The sequence below is a fragment of the Parus major genome, chromosome 5 (assembly GCF_001522545.3).
Source record: "Parus major isolate Abel chromosome 5, Parus_major1.1, whole genome shotgun sequence".
NCBI classification, from domain to species: Eukaryota; Metazoa; Chordata; class Aves; order Passeriformes; family Paridae; genus Parus; species Parus major.
The window spans coordinates 18132461-18154480 of NC_031774.1; the positions used below are offsets into that span (position 1 = coordinate 18132461).

The 22020-nt window shown below is 36.2% G+C and overlaps 1 protein-coding gene across 4 annotated transcripts in view; it reads right to left on the reverse strand.

The window, feature by feature from the left end:
* Positions 1–771: 771 nt before the first annotated feature.
* The window catches only part of CPT1A (carnitine palmitoyltransferase 1A), a 63931-nt gene continuing 42682 nt past the window's right edge, over positions 772–22020 (reverse strand). For all 4 annotated transcript variants that reach the window (XM_033515405.1, XM_033515406.1, XM_015630513.2 and 1 more), the window contains 15 exons: positions 21024–21125; positions 20182–20319; positions 19224–19301; positions 18449–18556; positions 17521–17608; positions 15037–15232; positions 14320–14508; positions 13212–13317; positions 11721–11837; positions 10686–10850; positions 9834–9968; positions 8609–8761; positions 7439–7543; positions 5434–5526; positions 772–3941 (listed from right to left, as the gene is read on the reverse strand). In XM_033515405.1, coding sequence (XP_033371296.1) covers positions 3855–3941; positions 5434–5526; positions 7439–7543; positions 8609–8761; positions 9834–9968; positions 10686–10850; positions 11721–11837; positions 13212–13317; positions 14320–14508; positions 15037–15232; positions 17521–17608; positions 18449–18556; positions 19224–19301; positions 20182–20319; positions 21024–21125 — 1860 coding nt within the window. In that variant the 3' untranslated portion in view covers positions 772–3854. The remainder of the gene's footprint in view (positions 3942–5433; positions 5527–7438; positions 7544–8608; positions 8762–9833; positions 9969–10685; positions 10851–11720; positions 11838–13211; positions 13318–14319; positions 14509–15036; positions 15233–17520; positions 17609–18448; positions 18557–19223; positions 19302–20181; positions 20320–21023; positions 21126–22020) is intronic.

Genomic DNA, 22020 nt, shown 5'->3' on the forward strand with positions numbered 1-22020 from the left:
AAAATAAACAGAAAATAGAACAAAGACAGAAACCAACTACATCTGGGTTTTCTAGTTTCAAATCAGAATTTATATTGTTTGAACTTGAGAATTTGCCCTCCACCTGTGTGTGCTGTGCTTCCTCCTTATACAGAGAACGGTTTAGGAAGGTAAGCAAGCAACGTAGAAACAACCAATCAGTTTTATTTAATACAATTATTTTTAACCTGATCAGAATTTCGCTCTAATACCTTCAAGAAAAAGGGCAAAGGAAGCAAACATTCATAAATAGTGTGATAAACTGTAAGGATATGAGGAAGTGACCTGGTCAGAAAGATTTTTCTAGATCTCATTTTTAGCTCCTGGTCAGAGACTAACAAACTTTCATTATCTTCAACTTCCAAGGAAGCAACTGTTCCACCTGATCACATTCTCATTATCTGTATGACTGTTCCTTCTGGAGAGAGAATGCCTGAAGTCAGAAACTGAAATGTTTGTGTGACATCACTACAGAAAAAAGGAAAGTGAACACAGTTTGATGGCAGACAAGGGTGAATACATACCTTCAGCTTCTTTTGGGAGATTTAATTCCTTTTAGTTTTAATTGTTCATTAACACATTCCCTATTAACTAGAAGACATGTTGAAATCACTGCTAAAACAAACTGAATTGTTCACTGCTACTGTTCCTAAGTGGATTTAACAGCAATGGTTTCACAGGTCCTGAATTTCAAGAGACTTACAGCAAGGGAGCTGGGAAGAAGATACAAAAGATATTAAACATTCTTCTAAGTAGTGGTAATTGTGAAATTTTATTTCACTTTTTCAAGTCACAGAAGGAAGTAGAAAATAGAGACAAAGTGTTGGATGTAAATAACTGACAACAGATGTAAAGCAACTAAACAAGATTAAAAAAAATCTGCTACCTTAAATTAATACATTTTACATGAGAAAACAATTGGTACAAAGGCTGAATTAGAACCACAATTTTCAAGGTCAGGCACAGACACTTCCCTAGTCCCTCAAAAGTCTCAAGCCTCAAAAGAATATTCAGGTGGAAACGGTATTAATCCTGAACAATGGTACCCTGTAAATGGACTTCATGCTTTCCTAACTTCTGCCATGAAATAGCTGAAAAAATCAATTTGAAAAATGCTGATTCGAGGTATATTCCACCCATTCCACACTGCTATTTAATAAAAAGAAAAAAAATTATTATCATCCAACCTGACTTTTAGCCACCTCCTCATCCCTAAAAGTTTGGTCTCCTGAATCACTAATTGAGAATCAATGATTCAAGGTTTTAGTATCAAATTAGTAGTTTTACTGGAATATGAACATTTAACTTTACAATAAAATACACTGTACTAGAAGGTTCATTCAAATCTAGGTAATTTCAGTTACATTCCTATGGCTTTGAGCAAAAAAAAAGAAAAACCCAAGCAGTTTTACTGTATGTACACAATATTGAACATCGAGATTTAAATTATTTATTAATAACCTACATTCACTGTGGATTTCTAAGATTTACATCCAAAAAGCATATCTTATTTACATGCTGCTGACATCTTAAAGAAAAAGAAATAAAATATCATCTGTTTAGGAACTACATCTATTCCAAAATTTAAAAAGATACATTTAACACCACAAAACATTTTAAACATTTACAATAAAAAACAGCTTTCTGTGCCAATCATACTTACTCTCCAAGAATGCAAAATTGCACTAACTAAAATCAGACTAGAAACACTTAAGACCTGAGAGTCAAATCTAAACCTTTTTTTTTAAAGAAAATCCTGCAAGTTAATATGCCCTTATGTTAATTTACACACAGACTGGTCAGTGGTCAATTAAAAAAAACCAAAACAAAACCAACACCAAAAACAACCTCCAGAAACCCCAGTGCATTATTTCTGCATCTCCAAAAATAGATCACTACAAATTTGTTGCAGTAGCTTGATAAGTGCCAGGCCTGCCAGATGCAGTAAGGCTTATTTCAAAGTGTCCTTTCCCACACACTGTACCCTAATCAAATAATGAGTGTCTTTAATCAGTTCCTGTGAGGACTCCCACATTTATGTAAGCATGCAGTCGCTTAAGTATGCATCTTGGATTTTTCAGGGTTCCCACTCCAAGCATACATACACAGGTGTTTTAATAGCTAAAAAATCAGAGTAAAAATAAAGACAAAGAGAAAGTTAGAAATACTGGCCAGAAACTTTTGAAGTCTAATGAGAAGCTTTATATCCACCCCAAGGGTCTTTCAAACTCAGCAGAGCTTGGGAGCATCATGCACTGTATCAGTAACCATCATGTACCTTATATAAAATAATAATAACAAAAAAAATGTTGGTTGTGCTAACAAGTACACTTTACTGCACTGCAGGATGTAAAAAAGGTACCACACCTATAAAGCCCAGGGCAGAGAAGCATCATGCAAAAATTACTCCATTTGGTAGCAGCCATTTTATTTCTGCACTTGGAAACATCATGTTCCTTTTTGAGTGCAAAAGCTTTCCCCTCCCTACCGGTATCCTCTAGAAACTGCCTGACCAAGAGCATCTCCCAGGAGGGGGCTGAGAAGGCCATGATTTTCTCACTCTGGAGCTATTTCCCATGGCTTTAGCAATTTGCCCTTCTCATGCAGATGGCTGGCACTGCAGTAGTGGTCCTTCCAGGCTGAAAGCAGGCCAACTGCAATCCATCAGCCTACACAGGCAGCCTTGCTTTGCAGACTTTCCACCACGTTGTATCCAACTCAATGAACATTTCCCAGCACCCAGAAACCCGAGTGATACCAATTCCATTCACCAAAGCAAACATGAATATCTGTTAATTCCAAACAAAGTTAGTCCTGCCCTTCCCAAGGACAGACCTTTGCTATTTAAACAATTCATTAGAACTTTAGAGCATTTCATTAGAGCTTCAAACCTGACTGCACTATTGGCAACATATTCACATCTGCTTATGCTGCTTCATCCTATTTTGTAATTTGAAAACCAGGTCTGCATTACTACAGCTTTACCTCTCTTACCACTGAAACAACTGCCAGCATGTGCCTTTTTCCTGGGCTAAGGATCTTTGTTTTTCTAAGGCACTTGCATGAACAAGCACACAGGTCCATTTATTTATACAGAAATAAAATCAACGTCATGAACAGTCTTATAAGCAGTAAGAAAAATGTGATACTTTCCAATGAGGGGACACTTTGTACTATCCAGTGGTTGGGTTTCTTTTTTTTTTTTTTTCCTTCTTTGCAAAAACCATAAAATTTCTACAACTTAGTGTGTTAAGGTAGGTTACAGCAGGGATTTTTTGGTATGTTTTACACAATTTACCTCTAAGAAGAAACCAAGGAAGGCAAATGGCCACAAGTTTGTCACTCATTTACATAAAGCAGCAGATACATTGAAGAATATTCTGCTATTAATACATAGCAAATCTAACTTTTTCTAGTATTTAAGTTGGTGTGTTTTATCCCTTTGATTCTGGAAACAAGTAAATTAATTTAAAGTAAAAAAAAAAAAAAAAGAGAGAGAGAGAAAGTGTATGCAAATTAAGAGAAAACTGCAGAAGTTAGAATATACATGACTTCATGCAATGATACTATGCTTCCTCCCTAGAAACATAGAAAATTTTAAAAGTCATCCTTTGTAGAAATAAGCTCTTCCATACTACTGACAAAAAAAAAAACCCCAAAAACAAACCACAACAAAAAAGACACATTTAATATACTGCTAAGGCTTTAATAGGTGATCAAGAAGGTGATGACTCAGTTTCTTCTCCAGCTACTCTTCGACAAACCTTGCTCTTGTTCCCTGTGCAGAAGAGTTCTCATCCCACCACGAGGACTTTGCTTGGCACCAAGAAAGCAGATCACTTTGTACAGTTTTTACTAAGGTTAAATAAACCCATGATGTCAACCATTGCTTTCTGGATGTTCTTTCCAAAACGATGAGAATCCTTTAAAAACAAACAAACAAAAACCAAATACTTGTACTGTCCATCAACAGTTGTTTTTCAGGCAAAAGGAAAAACTTTCTAATATTTTGTAGTTTTGGAGCTTATGGAATTCAAGCATGTATTTTACCATAGAATGGGAATTTTTATAACAGAAATTTTAACACTATACAGATTAATCCAGGTTCATGCTGTCACTGACCAATGAGTTCTTCATTATGCATTTACTTTCCTACAGTCACAGATGAGATCATATCCTTTTAAAATCAGATGCATGCATAGCTTTCTGCTGCTCTAAAATTGCTGAGTTTTGATACTGCTTTTCCAACAAAATTTTGCAAAAGCTCATTTTCATAAAACAAGGGAATGTTCAGTGAGTGTATGAGTAATGACCAAGAAGTACTGAAAGAGCAGAAAAATTATTTTTGAGTTCCTATCAGAAATGCTGAATCATTTGCCATTGAAAAAAATATTGAAAATGAAAATAATAACTTTCCAAGTGTAAACAAAACAGACACTTGTTCTGTTTATTCTAAGTGCTAGGTGAATGGTACAAGAAAGAAATTCAGATTACAAATGTAAATTATTAGCTGCATTACAGGGATCTACTACAATGACCCTTTTAATATCAAGGCCACACACATAAAATACTGTCTTTTCTGTATGGACTTTTGACTTGATTAATAAATAAAAAGAACAGAGCGAAATTTAAAGTACAAGCTAACAGGTATCTTAAGAACAATTTCAACTATTAAAAAAACAAAGTTGTATTTCCTAATCTTTAAAGATTAACTAGAAGCACCATGATCTCCTGGACAAGGTCAAAAGAGGAAAACTAGGTCAGCTATGTAATCCTGAATGAACTCAGTATATTTAGGAAGGCCATAACAATATAAAGGGCAAGGATTAATTGAACTCAAAGCAGACCTCCACAACAGCAGGATATTCAACATATGACATCTACTATACTCTAATAATGGGTGTTATTTTAATAAATTTTTGATTAGTTATGTTTCTTAAGCACGGATTGTAATTTATGGGTCAGCTTAGTTCAGTATTATTTAAACCAGGAAGGCTTAAATAGATAGCATACATTTTATTTTGTCTTTACAGGTGTAGCCTGAGACAAACCAATAAAAACTGTAATAAGAAAAACCAAGATATGCCCATCTTTCTGTTTAGGGGACACATGTGGTCATTTCACATGAGTTGCAGGGAACTACACATGTGTAAAGATGATCCTGGGCCAAATGTTTTCTTTATGCTTGAAAGCGTAAGTGAAATGGAATATGGTACCCTTGGTTCATGAAACAATTAAATTTATACAACTGGAGTCAAAAAAACTCCAGCAAAACACCATATATTGAGAAAGAAAAATACACCTTGTAACAATAGGTTGGAAGTTCTACTATATATTTTAGACAATGAGTAGAACAACTCTATAAGCACCCAGCAAAAGGGATTTATTAAACTATAGGAAAGGACTGACTCTTACCGTCTCAGAACAAGATATTTTGCTGGAGACATGGAAATGAATGAAATTTTCATCCAAGATCATGTAAGAAACACCATAACCATCATCAGCCACCTAGGGGAAGAAGGAAGAGAAAAACATTTTAAACTTCTTCTTTCTCCTTCATTCTCAGTCAACTTATCCACAATTTAGAAGTTACTACAGGTTTTAAAATCAGTTGCAATTTCCTCAAGTAAAACTTCAGCTTCTACATTTAATACATAATTTCTGAATATTGGCTCCACTTAAGGAATAGTTCATCTGAAGTGCATGGAATAACCATTTGCTGAATATTTTTAATATTTCCCAGCTTTAATAGTTTAAAATAAAATACTTATTCAAACAGCTTCCCTTATCAAGGCCTGGTTCTAAGCAGCTACACAGCTTTGGTGCTTAAGCAGCAAGGAATAAAACAGTTCATTTGTATACCTAAACAATCAGTCTCCTGGGACCATTCTGCAGATGTAAACAAGCACAGTGTAAAAGCCTTGTATTTGCTCCTGCCTCTACAGCAAACATGTGATTCTGAACACCTGTACCATGAGCAGAGGTCTGGTCCAATTTCAACATTAGTAGCAATGACTGTCCCAAATTTCAGTCTGATGTTATATTCAAACTAAGCCTGGTAAACACAGATTATCCTGATGTCACCCCTCTCCATGTCTTTCCTAACTCAAAGGACCACAGCCTTCCATCTCTTTTTCACCACTGCTGTTAAGTGGTCTAACAGTCTTCTCAACTCTTCCCACTGCTACAGAGATAAACTCTAATAAATGCTTAAAAACCCTTCAAAACCAACAAAAAACACATGCATGGAAAGATGATGCTCTGAATCTCTGGGCTAATTAAGCAAACCAAAGCACAGTTTTTGTAAACAAAAAAAAACAAAACAAAACAAAAAAAAACCCCACACAAAACAAAACAAAAAAAAAAAGGAAAAGAGTGCTATAAATTCTTGCAGCTAAAACCCTTTTCTATTGCCTTTTGGGCATTTGGAATGCTGACTTGATAATCTGCTTGAGGAAGCCAGTTTCTCAAGAATGAGCAGTATGGCCATAGCTAGGCCTCCTTGATATTGCAAGTCAAATTCATTTCAACTTCAAAAACTACTGAAAGCTGTATCAGAAACATGAGTAAATAAACAACAACAATTTAATGCACCCCACCTTCCACCCCCCATCTTCCAGCCTGACAAACCAGCTAAAATACACTGGACTTGTCACCCTAACTTCTGGGGGGCAAAGAGCAGTCCTGTGATGCCTCTCATTGTTCCTTCAATAGAAACACTTTCTGAAAACAGATTAATCTAGTATAAGAGCCCCATAAAGGCTGCTTAAGAGGTCTTGTTGACACCAATATTCTTATCAGTGGCCAAGCTTAAATATCAATTAAAAATGGCAGCAAGTAAGCAGCTTGTCAAACCTCTAACAATACACTGGTTTCCTGGAAGTCTACAGAAGTCATAGAACATGACTGTATTTTTGACCTGGCCATTTTTCACACTTAGGAGGGGCAAGCAGAACAATGTGAGCAACTTAATCTGGAGGAATGTATGAACACATTTATCAATCAAGCAGGAAATATAAAGAACAAGTCAAGTGTAAATACTTTTACAAATCCCAACCTTAAAATCTAGTTTAAGTAATAAGGGGACTATTACTGTAATATCAGCCTGATGTACAAAAGATCTGGGCACAGGAAATGTGATAAGAACCCAAATTTCATCAGATTTCTTTGCCATGTAGCCCTGTACCACATTTCATAACTGTATATTTCCTTAATAATAATAATCTATTCTTGTAGTGGGATGATCTTATAGATTTTTCAGAGCACAGCCACATCACAGGAAAGTATTAAACACATGCAATTAAAAGCATGAACTGCACCTTTGATATGCAACAATGAGGGATGGCAGATCTGAAATTTTTTGACAGGTGTCTTGAAAATAAAACTCTTTTTAGTGGGTACTTGTTTTTAGGAAACATACCGGCCCAAACCCTCCACCAGAGGCCAACATTTCCGGGTTCTTCTTCAGATCAATGTGCTGCTGTGGTGTCTGACTTGTTGACAGCCTCCAAGGTTCTGACAAAACCTTTATTAGATATGAAAGAGATGCAAACAAATAGAAAACATTGTTCAAGAACATGCAACTTTCTCAAAAACTAGTCAAGATAACAAGTGCTCTAACAAGTGTAATATTGCTTTATGAATTGTTAGAAAACACTTTATAAAGCAATATTAAGGATAACTCCCATTTCAATGGAATGAAAAATTAAGACGCTTAAATGAAACAGTTACACTTGTCCTGATATGGATACCATTAACATATTAGGAAGTGATGTTAATTCCTCAAAGAGAATAAAATAGAATTTCAATAGAAATGCTACTTCAAACAATATTCTCTGGTCTACAGCCATGTAACTTATACACAAGAGGTCTTGTTTTAACAAGACCATTATTAGCCATATTCAAATCCCAGGAAGATCCTACATGAAGTTAGAAACTTGCACAATCTCTAACAGTACATGTTGAAAATTTGTGGAGACTGTAGAAAGTTGTTTCATTCTTGACTTAGCCACATTTAGGTAAGGAAGCAGAAAAATGTGAGTAGCTTAATTTTGAGGCAAGGTGGAACACATTTTTTTTATTAATCTGAAAAAATGAACAGGTGCAGCATAATTATTTTTATAAAACCCAGCTTTAAAATCTAGTTTAATTAGTAATTTGTCAAAGTAAGAAACAATGATATTAATGTCATAGCCAGCTCCTTTAACTCTTAGTAACTTAAAAGTAATTGAATTGGCCAGTTTCACAAGAAAATTCAAAGAGAAATCACACAGCTTCTGTTGTACTTCCTTGAAAATATGCAAAATGCACAAGCAAAAGTTTTGTTTTCAATACTGACTATATATTTCTTGGAATTCTAAGTAACAAGTATTTTGCTAACAAGTCCACTGAAAGCATTCTTCTAGGTCTATCAATAAATGCATACATAAAGGAAAATGAAACTAACTTAACAATTTATCAGCAGATCTTAACCAGCTGAAATTTTACCTTTTTTCTTAGGAAAATCAGAGTCGTACAAGAGCAGATACCACAAAACACTAAGCCAAGGACTACTTATGGTAATGAAGAGTTATCAATAAAAGCCACCTACTTCCTTGAGGAAAGGAGAATCTACAGCGAGGTACTTGGACACGACATAAAGGCAGAAGAGGTGGCGGTCAATGCCAGCCCCAGTCATGGCAAGGCGATACAAGTGCTGATGTTTGTCAGCTGCCTGCCGAAAGAACTTCAGCGTATTTTCAGTCTAACAAATAAAAAAAGATAAAGAAAACTCAGTTAAGTGAACTGCATTAAGGATGAGGTGCAAAAACTAAGTTACAGCAATGACTCTCAAGCCTTGAGCACTTAAAGGTCAAGTACAAGACAACTGACCTCAAATAATATCCTCCAGCTTTTCAACCTCAGGTATTTAACTTTAGGTATTAGCAAGTGTCAGCTATTACCTGCTGTAAACTGTATAATGAAAACTAATTTGTATTTTAAATGTTATCTAACCCTACAATCAAACACAATTACAACTCAGGTTTACTACAGTATTTATAGTTTCTATTGATACCGGTCTTGAAGAGTTATAGGGAGCAAACCTCAACATGATTTAAAAAAAGCTCTAACCGCCAGAGCTATTTTAGAAGACAAACTGCCAACACTAAATGTACAGAGATCCATTAATGCTGGTCATCAAAATCAACATATAAGACCAACTAATTCCTTCCTGTGAATTACTCTTGTTTCCCTGTCAGAAAGGAAAGCTTAACTGGTATGAAATTAGTTGTTCTATAAATCTACGCTCAAGTTTTACAAATCACAAAAATTTCACAAATAATCAGTTTCCTGAAGTTCAGAAACAGGCAAATAAGAGTATATTTAGTTAAGTTCTGCCTTTCTTTTTTGGTATGGCCCAGAATTTCTGCTTTATTGACAGAAAATGTGGGTAATTACCTTAGGCAGCTCTTCCTTCCTTAAAAAAAAAAGCATCACTCGAAATACTTAAAAACTATTTGGGGATTTACATGGTTGTCTAGTGGTAACTCATGTGCCTTATGAATTATGAGTGAATCATAGGCTGGCTGGGTTGGAAGGGACCTTCTAGATCATCTCATTCCAACCCCCCTGCCATGGGCAAGGACATCTACTGGAACAGGTTGCTCAGAGCTCCATTTGGCCTGGCTTTGAACACTGCCAGCAATGGGGCATCCACAACTTCTCTGGGAAACCTGTTCCAGTGCATCACCACCCACACAGAGAAGAATTTCTTCCTAATACCCAATCCAAACCTACTTTCCCAATTGTGTAAGGCACTAACTCCATGAACTTACACTTTCTGTTGGGTCTTCCATGGCTTGAACAAAACGACAAGATTCAACAGTGCACGAACGAACCGTTTCGGTCCTGCCTTCTCGGAACAAGCGTGTCATGGACGCTTCGTATGTTAAAGAAAACTTTCCCATATCCTTGAAAAAGGGAAAAATATGAACTTTAAGGTTTAGACAGACTTGGCCCCTCTTTGTTAATCAACAGTCCAAGCTAAGCACACAGGCTATGAATCACTCCACAAATTAAGATTTAAGTTTTCAGTAGCCCACCATTAGCCCACTTACCTGAAGATAATAAAGGCAAAAATAAGATTAGCAGCAGGATTTGATAAACACTAATAGAACAACCAGACTAGCAAGGACTACTCCCTGCATTTCATATTCAGTCTTCTTCATTTTATAAGAGAAGCTGAATGTTGCTACACTGATCTTTTCTGACAGCACATTAGAGGAAAGGTGAGCTAACAGAAGAAAATACAAATCGACATTTCTGTTAATCCTCTTAGGTACATCCATGACTACTGCATCATGTGTGACTCTAATCTAAAAGGTAAGTTTAACACTGTTTAGATTATAAACACAGCTACTAGAAGCTTCCTATCTTATTTCTAGTACAAAATGCTTAGGGACAGACCAACTAAGCAGAAGAGAAAAAATTTAGAAATGTATCAATGTGAACCATTGTAGAATTGATTTCCAGCTAGTGATCTGCTTAGGGTTTGCTATCAATTTGCATCGAATGTCTTTAACAACCTTGTACAAGCAATGCAAGATTACACAGTCACATGTTTCAACCACAAACCCATTACACCCAGCTTACTGAGGTTCTGTAAGCCAGCAGCAGTCTGTTCTTACCCGATAGTGAGCAAGCTGCAGTGCGAGCTGCACAAAGGCGTCAGGGCTGGTCTTCACTTTCTTTATTAGTCCTTTCCCAAAAGTATCAAAATAAAATGAATGAAAGTCCACATCATCTGCTAGAGCTACAGCAGTGCTCAGAGACTTCTCAATCACTTCTTGGCACTTAAAAAAACATAAAACCAAACAAACACCTGTATTATACAAACATGCATTCATGGCATTTGAGAAAACTATTGAAAAACTGCAAGTATTTTTAACTGATAAACAGGAAATGCCTTTATGCATGCCAGAAACATCATTACCTAAATAATTTCTCATTAGAGAAAGAAGATATCTTTGCTCAAAAGTTAAAATTCAAAAAGCTAATAATAACATTTTAAGCCAGTTCACATCAGAAAAAAAACCTTTTAAAAAACCCACCAGCATTAAAACTGTTCAGATCAGGTGAATATAAAAGAATGGCCTACAGTTACAGAATGGCAATAATATTGTGGCTTCCATGCTCCCATACATGTTTAATTAAACACATCACCAACCATTAGCTTTTTATTCAAAATTAAAATCTAAAAAGGTGGTGCCAGTTTTTCTAGAAACTGAGGAAAAAAAAAACCTTAGAAAATCAAATTGTTTTAGGCATGTATACAGAGCTATGAACACAAAAAAAAGCTATTCTAAAGGAACTATTAGACAAGAGTATTTGTTTTGACAACAATAATGAAACCTCAGCAAGTAAAAGTTTATTTTAATACAGACACTATTCAAAAGAGGTGGCCACTTATTTTTGACATACTGCCAACCAAGAAAGCTTGTAGTAAAATATTGTCATTTCCCAGTCAGAATTTTTACAGATTGATTTTAAAACCCCCTGACTTTCTAAGTAAACTGAGTAATGGCTACACATGACGTACACAACCTAGAGGATGCACAGGAATTTAAAGCTGATTTATAGGGTTATCAATAATTATATTAATTATTTGACCACTGGAGAAAAGAGAAGTTTCTGCCTCATACCACTAAATCTTATGTACTTACTTCTTCTGGAATTTCCCATTGAAGTTTGGTAGGAATAGGAATATTTGGGTTGGTATCTCCTTTGCAATGTCCATCTACTGAATAGCCCAGTTCAAGATACTCAGTTGCCATCACATTCTGCAAAGAATGATACTTATTCAGAATTGCAACACATGACTTATTGCCACGGAATTAGGATTCATTGTGAAAGAAATATAACCTATTTTCACTACACAGCCAAATAAAATGTACAATCCATTTCCAAAACACAGCTGCAAGTGAAGCCCCCAGTTTTACAAGAAGAATGTGCACCAAACACTTATTCAATCACACTGGTGCATTTTGTTAGATCCTACTTACTTAATAAAAAACCCACCTCAAACTAAGTACAAGTAAGAAACTAAGCTTATGTTTAACTTAGACTTCACAATCTTTGTTCAATTTAGATTCTAGAGAATTTCTTCAAGTTTGTTACTTGTCAAAACTTATTTATCAAGGAATAATTTATTTCAGAGTAAAAATCTTGCAAATCCTTGCTAACAACAGATAACTTTCTAAAAGATTATGTCTTGTTTCAGTCATCTTAACTCTGAGCAGAAAATGTACCAACTAATATTAAGTACAGATATATGAATTAAGCATATAATATAATTCATTAAAGCAAAAAAAAGCATCCCTCTTTCATTGAGATAGTCTACACTGCATTGTCATGTCACTTTCAAATCAGTTTGGCCTTCTTTCTTCCCTGGAATGCAATGAGGCTTTTTTTTTTATTTTTTTCTCATACACATGGAAACACTTCCATAATAAAACTTAGAAATTCCTCGGGGGGACCAGTTAGACTCAATACTATTTGCACAAATACATACAAAATCAAAATTAACTAATGCTTTTGAAATAGTTTTAATTGATTTGAGTCATGTAACTGTTTGTAGGTTTAAGCTTCAAAACAAAAAAGGAAAAAAAATCAAATAAGATTTCAAGAAGTAAACTAAGCACATGATGAACAGACATGGCAAAGTGAATTTACTGCATTCATTGCAAATAAATACAAGCTATAACATCAACAGCATGTCAGTCTGCATCTTAGCAAACAATGCTTAGAAAAGTTAAGCTGTGTACAATTTTTCAAATTTTGAAAGTAAGCATGGGGTTTTACAGCATAAGAAAGCTTAAGAGCTTTAGGAATATGTACATGCAAAAAATACAATGCCATATCCAAGAGGCAAGAATCTGAGGATTTAAAACATTAAAATAGTGTTAGATGGGGAGCTGTATGACTTCTCTGTGAAGACATCTAACCTCACAAAAATGCTGTGTTTCAAAAAACAGCAGCTTCTTAAGCAAGGGTTTGGGATCTTTTTCAAATTCCACAGCTGCTGTAGAGACAGGCCCCTACTCACTCATCAGCAATGTGACTGCAAGGGATTGAAAGTAGCTGCTGGCCTTCAGGGCTGCTTCAAGATTGTATCACATTATCTCCTGCATTAGCTCTTTGTACCAAACACCTACCTCCCACAGGTGTCCAACAATAGGAGCATCTGCCCAGGAGTGCTCTGCATTCAGACCCATTTTGCCATTTCTGAATATTATAAGAGTGAATGTCTTATCAAACCACCTACAAAAGAAATCGAGATTTCTTTATGGTTTTGTACATTTCAAAAGCATTTTTGTATTGTAACTTCCTCTCTCTCTAAAACTGACATTCAAATGCACTAGAACTTTTTCATTTAAGAACATTTAAATTAACAGACAAAAACTTGAACTTCATGAAGTTCAACAAGGCTAACTACAAGGCCCTGCACCTGGGTCAAGACAATGCCCAGTATCAACAGACTGATGGATTAATGGATTCATCTTCTTTGCAGAGAAGGACTTGGGGATGAAAAATTCATCATGAGCTGGCAAGGTGCACTTGCAGCCCAGAAATCCAGTCATGTCCTGGGCTGCTTAAGAGGCAGCCTGGCTAGAAGGGTGAGGGAGGGGATTCCTCCTCCTTACTCCACTCTGGTAAGATCCCACCTAGAGAGCTGTGTCCAGCTCTGGGGTTCTCAGCACAAGAAGAACATGGAACTGTTAGACTGGGTCAGTGGAGAGTCATAAAAATAGCAAGAGTGTTGGAATACTTCCCCTGTGAAGAAAGGGTGAGAGCTGGGCTTGCTGTTCAGTCTGGAGAAGGCTCTGGGAACACCTTCTTGCAGCCTTTCAATATATAAAGAGGGCTTATAAGAAAAGCTGAGAAAGGCTTTTTGTCATGGCTCATAGTGACAGGACACAAGGCAACAGACATAAACTGAAAGGGGGTAAATTTAGATGTGTTATAATGAAGAAATATTTATTACAGTGGGCTGGTGGGACACTGGAACAGATTGTCCAGAGAAGTTGTGGATGCCTTGTCATTGCAAATGTTCAAGGTCAGGTTGGACTGGGCTTTGAGCAATCTGATGTAGTGTAAGTTGTCACTTTCTGTTGCAAAGGGGGTTGGAGATGGAGGTCTGTTCTAACCCAAACCCTTCTGTGATTCTGTGGAATTTATAAACTTAAAAATCATCATTAATTCATATGTATTAGCCAAATTCTAAAAAAAAGGAAGTCATTTTCCACAGTGTCAATACTGCACCTGTCATAACATCTGCCATGTATCAATGATTTTGCATATGCATCCAGTGACCTCACTGGGTCTTCTTTCTTGTACCCCTGCTCGACATCATCCAATGTCACAAAAAATGCTGCTTTTTCAACAGCATCTAGGGACTGTTTGTTCTTTCCATGGCTAAAATAAGCCTGACGAGCCTTAGCCCATGGTACTCTGTAAAAAAGAAAATTTGGTTTATAGCCGGATTACATAAATCTGACAAGGTTTGATTACCTTTAAAATCACTGTGAGACATTCTTCCTACATTTGTGGAATTTGACACAACTACTTTCCTTGCATTTAAACTGTGAGAGCTGTGAAAAGCTCGGAGAATACTTGTACAGTGGAATCCTAAGAACCAATTCAACTCATCTACACACATGTGCAAAACTTCATCCTCAGAAATTCAACATTTCTGTACGTGCAATACCTACAGCATAGATCATCTACATTTAAAATAAAAGTAAGTATCTATTATAAGGAAGAAGACAACAGTAAAAATAATAATCCACATAAAGGACTGCCACTGCAAAATTTTTTAAACTCCACACAATTACAAGCAACTGAAGCACTGTTACACATCATCCATATACAAAATCAGTGACCAAGGTATAAACAACTGCAGATTATTTTAAAATTCAAAAGCAAATCTTCAATGATTTCTAAATACTAAGCTTATTTAAAAAGTAATAACCACCATACCTGTCTCCTGCAGTAAGAGCTGCAAGCTTCTCTTCACCAGGCTGAGGTTCTGAATCATCATCAAGAATTCTCTGTATTTGCTGTTCAATTTCTCGGGGTCTCAACAATCTGCCATCATGGTACAGCCACACTTTGAAGTAACGGCCCTTGTGATACACAACAATGTGTTTGCTGTCTTTCACATGCTGGAGGGTATCTAGAATTGTAATCACTTACGTGAACACAAAGCTGAAGTCTCAAAACACTAATGCACTAAATAATATCAGATGCCTGTTGCATGCACTACGAGTTATTTCAGTACCCCATGTTATTTCATCATAAAGATGCCCACATGAAACAGTCAAATACCCAGATCTGATAATCATTTGCATATATAGCACCACCAGTTTCACTGGTGGCACTGGAGGCCACTATTAAGCAACGAAATCTGTATTTCTGTGTCTGAAAAATGAGCACTAGTTGTGTAGTCTGGTGAAGCAGTTAGCAAAGAACATGCTAGATGAGTATCAGGGTGGTACTTTTAAATCACTTGCATTCAGGTGCTAGACAACTCATGGAGAGTCTAAAGAAACTCAGACTTATACCATCAGCTTTTGTTTACATTTGTCCTGGCAGACGCAGAGTGAATATTCCATATATGGCCAAAATGTATAATGTTATGTGAAGCAGAAAACTAAGTCACATTTTTTTCCTCATTTTGCTATCTATATGGCTTAACTGGGATAAGCCTAAATTTAGTCATGAAAGCACTGTATCAAACCACAGGCGAAGTTGTTCACCCCATAGCATGTCTTCTCAACAATCATGGCTATTTAACAACTGCTCAAGTGACAGGATAACAATGCTCATCAAGATTTTACCACCAATTAATATGAAGACAATTTTTTTCCTTTTTTTCTTTAGGAACTGTAATATACATAAAGTAATTGAAATCAGGGGACAAGGAGTCAAGCTGCTCATAAGAATGTGTGAAAAATGTTTTTGGAACTAACTTAGACATATACAGAGTGATACCATTGCTTTTCATTCAGAAAAACAGCAACAAAGAAAAATGTAAAAAGCCTAATAGGAAATGTGAAGAGCTTAGGAGGAAAATACAGTAACTATTATATTGACTGTAGTTTAGTTTGAAAGACTTTAAACAGGAGAAACTGAGGAGAACCACTAAGATATACAGGATGTATACAGGTGCTAGTTAGAATGAGTCACTTCTACACTTCTGGGCAAAACTCATTTTAGACTGAAAGAAAACCAAATCTGAAGCTAACTGAAAACTGTTTATATCTTTTATTTTATTGACAATAATGGAAGAGGCAAGGGTTGGACTCTCAGTACCTGAAGTATTGCAGTATTCTAAGTAATAGTAGCTCACAGACTAAAGTTGTCCAATAGAGATTCAAAAACCTGCTTGTCTATTTAAGCTTCTGGTTATGACACAAAGTAATGACACCAGGGATGTCCCTTCCTTCACTTCACAGATAAAGCCATCTGAGGCACAGCTGGAAAAAAATTCCTCAACAATCTAGCAAAGGCCAGCAGCAGAACTGAGAGCAAAGTCTTTATCTAACATGTGCACTTACTACTTTATCCACTACATAATGCCACTTCTCCCCCTTATCCATCTCCTTACAGCAAATACCAGCCCTCCAGCAGGGAAGAATGGGCAAGATCCTTGTGTCTGTTCACAAACTCCGTGTTTTGAACTCTGTAGTTCAGTGGGAGTAACAAGTTTGAAGGCAGTTTGAAACATTAGAGTGAGTTACAGGCCTCGTAGAAAGTAAAAAAAACCATCGTGTCTTCAAGTGGCAGCCCATACGTGCATTCCCAATGGAGGTGCCTAAACAATAACTCCTGCTTGTATTTCACTGTGATGCTGCCACAATGTTGGGTAAACATGTAAATCAGTTCTAGGAGGCTTGACATCAGCATATGACATGATCAGAGAAGCCTAGATACACCTTAAGCTTTTGTAGAAAAACACAACAGCACAAATCTCCACTAAAACCTGCTGTGAAGTTCTCAAAAAGTAAGGAAATGAATAGCAATGTTTTCTTCCACCTGCTGATTACAAAGAGTAAGTTCTTCCAGATGCAATCTGACTCTGTTTACAGTGACAAAGCTTAGGAAAAATAAAAAAGGCAATAAAAAAATACCACTTTTAATATTAAGACCTAAAAAATAATTCTGAGCTTGGTAAAATAAAGGTTATTTATAAATTAAAAAACAGGGCAGATATTAACTTGTTTTTTTAAAATAAGGAGGAAAACCACTAAAAAAAGCTTCAAAATCTCCCTAAAATGAAAAGTGTCTAGGCACTCTACATTACATTACATTACAATCCATTACATCCTGAGTCTTGGAACACAGTATTGATGTACACTTGTGCCAGTCAGATCTTTATCTGGAAAATCAGATTTTTAGTAGAAAAGACACCGAGCCCTGAATCCCATCAAGGTGTTTATTCTCCTTGGCTGCCTTGCTTACCTGATTCCTCTCCTGGGATACGGGAAGTATTAAACATCCTTTCCCACTGAGCTGAGCAGAGTGGAACAGTGGATCCCATCAGAAGAATCTGTGAAGCAAATGTACATTAAAATCTAATTTTGTGTATACAACTAGAAAATTAAAAGGTAAAGAAAAAACCCCAAGATCTAGTTAAACAAAGGCTTCAAAATAGTAAGATTTATAACACATTAATGCAGTGTTGATTTTTTTTCCTCCCTGTTCATGGTCTTTCCTTGAATTACATATGGAATACCTCATGCACATTCCAGAAATACCGTTTTTTCCCCTTCTACCAAAAGCTCACCATTCAAGAGGGAAGACTGAAGCTAGCTAGCACCTGAAATCCAAAGAGTACTCCATGGATGGTCTAGATGCAAAACGTGCACATGCAGCATGCATTACCCCTTAATTCATTCTTTTAAGCTATTTATGGCTGTGTAGGAACAAAAGTTCACATTTCTCAGACTTGTAGTTCCATACTATTAATCACATCCCTTCAGTGATCTCAAAATAATCCTACTTAATTGTTTCCACAGTATTTGTTTACTACAATACACAGCCATTGCATAGTACAGAAACTCAAATGGGATTTGCCTATCTTTGCTACCTAGAAATTAGTGCAACACTGAATTCATATCATCATTATAATCTCCCACTGGCTCACTCTTGGTGTCAAGTGGCCTCCAGACCTTTATCCCAACCATCCTGTATTGTATCCATACCATTTTGTATTTTTGACAGTTTGTAGTTTCTGCCCATATACAATTCAAGTGATAGTCAAGATGACTTGGACCACAAAAATTTAGAACAATAAGACATTCCTCTTCTCTCCCATTCTGAAAACTGGCAAGCTTCTCACAGATTGTGCTGGAAAAGGATCAAAAGCCATTTAAACTGATATACATACTGGCTTGATTTCTTGTCTGTCCAGTTTTTTCCGATAGAGCAGGATGGCATGGATAACATTACCAGCTCTAGCTGCCTGCAGGGTTGTGGGACATAAAGAAAGGAAGTCCTGTAATGCAAATAAGAATCATAAGTTAATGATTACTAGGCTACATTAAAAGAAAGATAAACCTGATAGAACTTCTCATCCACGTTCTTTAAAGTTTATTCTGGACAATGTAGAAAAGGCTTTGAAATTTAGTAAGTGTACAAGTGCAGTGAGCTGATAAAACTTTTCTTCAGCAGTCACGATCTCCTTAAACATTTTTAGTCATTTGAGTAGAAAAGACAGTGCTACATAAAACTTGACCCAAGACCATCATATTCCTTTATTTTTTCCTTTTTATTTTTTCAGCCTTTTACAATTTTACTTCCTGTACGTACATTTGCTAATATGAGCACACGCCTCCTTCAGCTGTGCTACCCATGAAGTTTTACATGGAGCTTTGGAAGATTGCTTTTTACAGTAGGGACAAAACTGTTTAGGTCATTGCTGCATGAGTTTGCCAAAGTGGCAGCTGTGCTAGGGTTGTTAAGACAGGTGCACCTGAAGTACTTCAAGCATGTGGCATACTTGAAGGCTCCTGGAGACACCTGCTGCAGGTTATACAAGAAGAAAAACAAAGGTTACATGCTCAGTGACAATGGATTTCTAAGCAGAAAGACACCATGAAGTAAGATGCCTGCCATAAACATTACAGTGCTTGGCATATAAGGTGTTTATAGGATTTACCTACCATTGCAAAATAGTTACTGTTAACCATGATTGGTCCACGTCCTCTAAGGTAGATATATTCTTCCCACCAATCACTGACCTGCAGCAGGAAGGAAAAACAAGAGCAGTAAAATCTCATCATTTCCACAGTTTATGTCTTCTGTGTTAATGGCTCCACAAGACAACATTCCATACAGAAGTGGGAAGGAAACTGCAGGTTTGCCTCCCTACTTAAAAAAGACAATAACCCACACCCCGCTAATTTCTATCAGACTTCAGGGAAAATGGGAAAAAAGGGTGAGAGAACCAAATTAAATTCAGCTGTATCTCTCTGATAAGGTTTCAAAGAAATCATGATCTCCACAAAATATTTAAAATGCATCAGGTCTCCTGAATGCTTTACAGCCTTTATCAGGACAGATGAGGCTACCGGGGTACAGGTATGTTATGTTAAATAACATACCAAGAAGGAATTAACATTATAGTTCTCACTATGACATTGAGGATTGGATTTTTTTTTGTAAGAAAAAAGAAAAAAAGAAAAAAAAGAAAAGATAGACCAACAACTCAATTGATACAGTTCTTTGTTTTTCTTATACATGCCTTAGCTGCTCTATATTAAAAGATTGTTCTAAATCACTCTTCTAAACTACCTGGGTAGCCAAGCCTATTATTGAGTTATAAAGCTAACAAGCAAACAAACTAACCCCAAAAGCAATTTTAAGAGCAAAATTCTCCAGAATAACAAAATGCAAAATAAGGATTCATTTTTTTCAAGTTTAATTCACCTTTGCTCACCACACTGTTTACCAAATCACACAAATTATTTACACAGAAATTCTCATGTAGTTTAAAAAAATATTAATCAGTTTCAATTTCCTTCTTTTACATTTAAGAAATAATGGAATTTAAGCAAAAAAAAAGCACCAGAGAACAAATAACGTAATTTGAACAACTGAGCCTCCTATTTATCTACTCACATAATTAGTGGCCCACCAGGATTTTAGCTTCAAATACCACTGAAGCCTTGGCCCCAAATTAAATGCAAAATCTTTGGCAAGACCCTCCATTCTTTTGAACTGTTCATCATCCATAAGTGGTCGAACTGACTCCAGATACTAGAACACAAGAAAAGAATCAGCATCAGTACAGGAACTAATACATAGCTTCTCACCAGTCCTACATAAAGCACTTTAACAGTAAACAAATATTATCCACTATCAATCCAAAAGGCTGTAAATACCATGTTTTTAAAATAAAGAGTATATGCTCTTCTAAACTTCTGCTGCAAACTTCAAAAGATAAAATATTATTTTAAGACATTTGTCAGCAAAGCACAAGTGGAAGAGGTAACTTCTCTGAAGATTTTACACTCCAAAGAGTAAGACATGCTGCTTCTTTAGTAGCAGACTGATTTTTTTTTCTCCTCTAAAAATCAAACCTTCAGTTTCTGTGACATACTGCCATATTTACACACTTCAATACAAGGTTTTGTGTTATAACACACACATTTAGTAATGCTGTACAACTGGAGAGGATAACAAAAGTAGTGTGCTTCAAAAACCCTGGAAATCACACTTTGTGGCACAGCCTTACGATAGGCATCATGTCATCCTATGTGAATCGCACTGGCTTCAAATTGTCACCAGTTTCACTGGTTTGTCACAGCCTTTATTTTGATTTCCATGAAGAAGTTTGAATCTGTTACACCATATTAATATCACTATGCAGTTTTTCATGAGGCATGGCAAAAAACACCCCAAAAGGCATCTAGATATGGATTCTACAATACTGAAGAAAATAAATTGGTGAATGTACATACCCTGTTAACTGTGTCTTTAACAGCTGGAACTGGCAATCGTGGTAAAGATGTCTGGAAACTGTATAACATGGGCTTACGCCCTGAGAAAAGTTTTACAAGGGCCTGAAGAAGAGCAAAAACAGAATATACACACCAAATGATTAGGTTCAACGAAAGAAAAATGACAGTCTAAATGTGTAATGTACCTCACAGTCCTTCTCACTGGTAAATTATACTGTACTACATTTAGGAAGCTACCATATTTATCACTGTTCCACCAGTAAAAAAAGGCCTTGGGAGAAACTAACTTCCTAAAGGTTAAACAACATGTCAGGGGAAGAGCAAGATAGGCATGGTCATTCCTGACTTCCCAGTCATCAACCTGTCACAGACAATATTGCTGCTTATGTAGGGCACACCTCAATCTCAATATAAATACAGTTACTTACACTTCTTTTCTTCATATATTCCCCTGTGGAAAGATTAAAAAGACCACATCTACTGCCTGACCTTTTACTATATTACATAGTAGATATGAGAAACGTATCTAAATTGTACTTCAAAACACAATCATTATCAAGCCTGTGACTCGGGTACCGTTTCTAGATAACCATAGTAATCTTTCAAAATAATAATTACGCTTTTGTATCATGGTTTAATGTTTTCCAAAGTTACAGCTCAACATCAATAACAGAACTGATGTTATAGGGAGTTAATTCAAGCATGAATCAATCTCAGGTAGTCTACTGCATGATTGGAACATACCAAATTGTGCAAGCATGCCAGTGTTATACTCAGTGCTTGTGTTACAAAAAAACCCCAGCAACGAAACAAAACAGCCAGAGAGAACTTAGCTTCAGATATTACAGAATCTCCTGTTTCCACAGGAGAGCGAAAACAAAAGCAGCTTTTCTGTCCACTATTACTTTTCAATTGCAGCACACACTAAGCTGAAATTCTAGACCATGCAACTTCTAGGCTAGTCATGAAAGGATTTTGACATTGCCACCCTATTTCA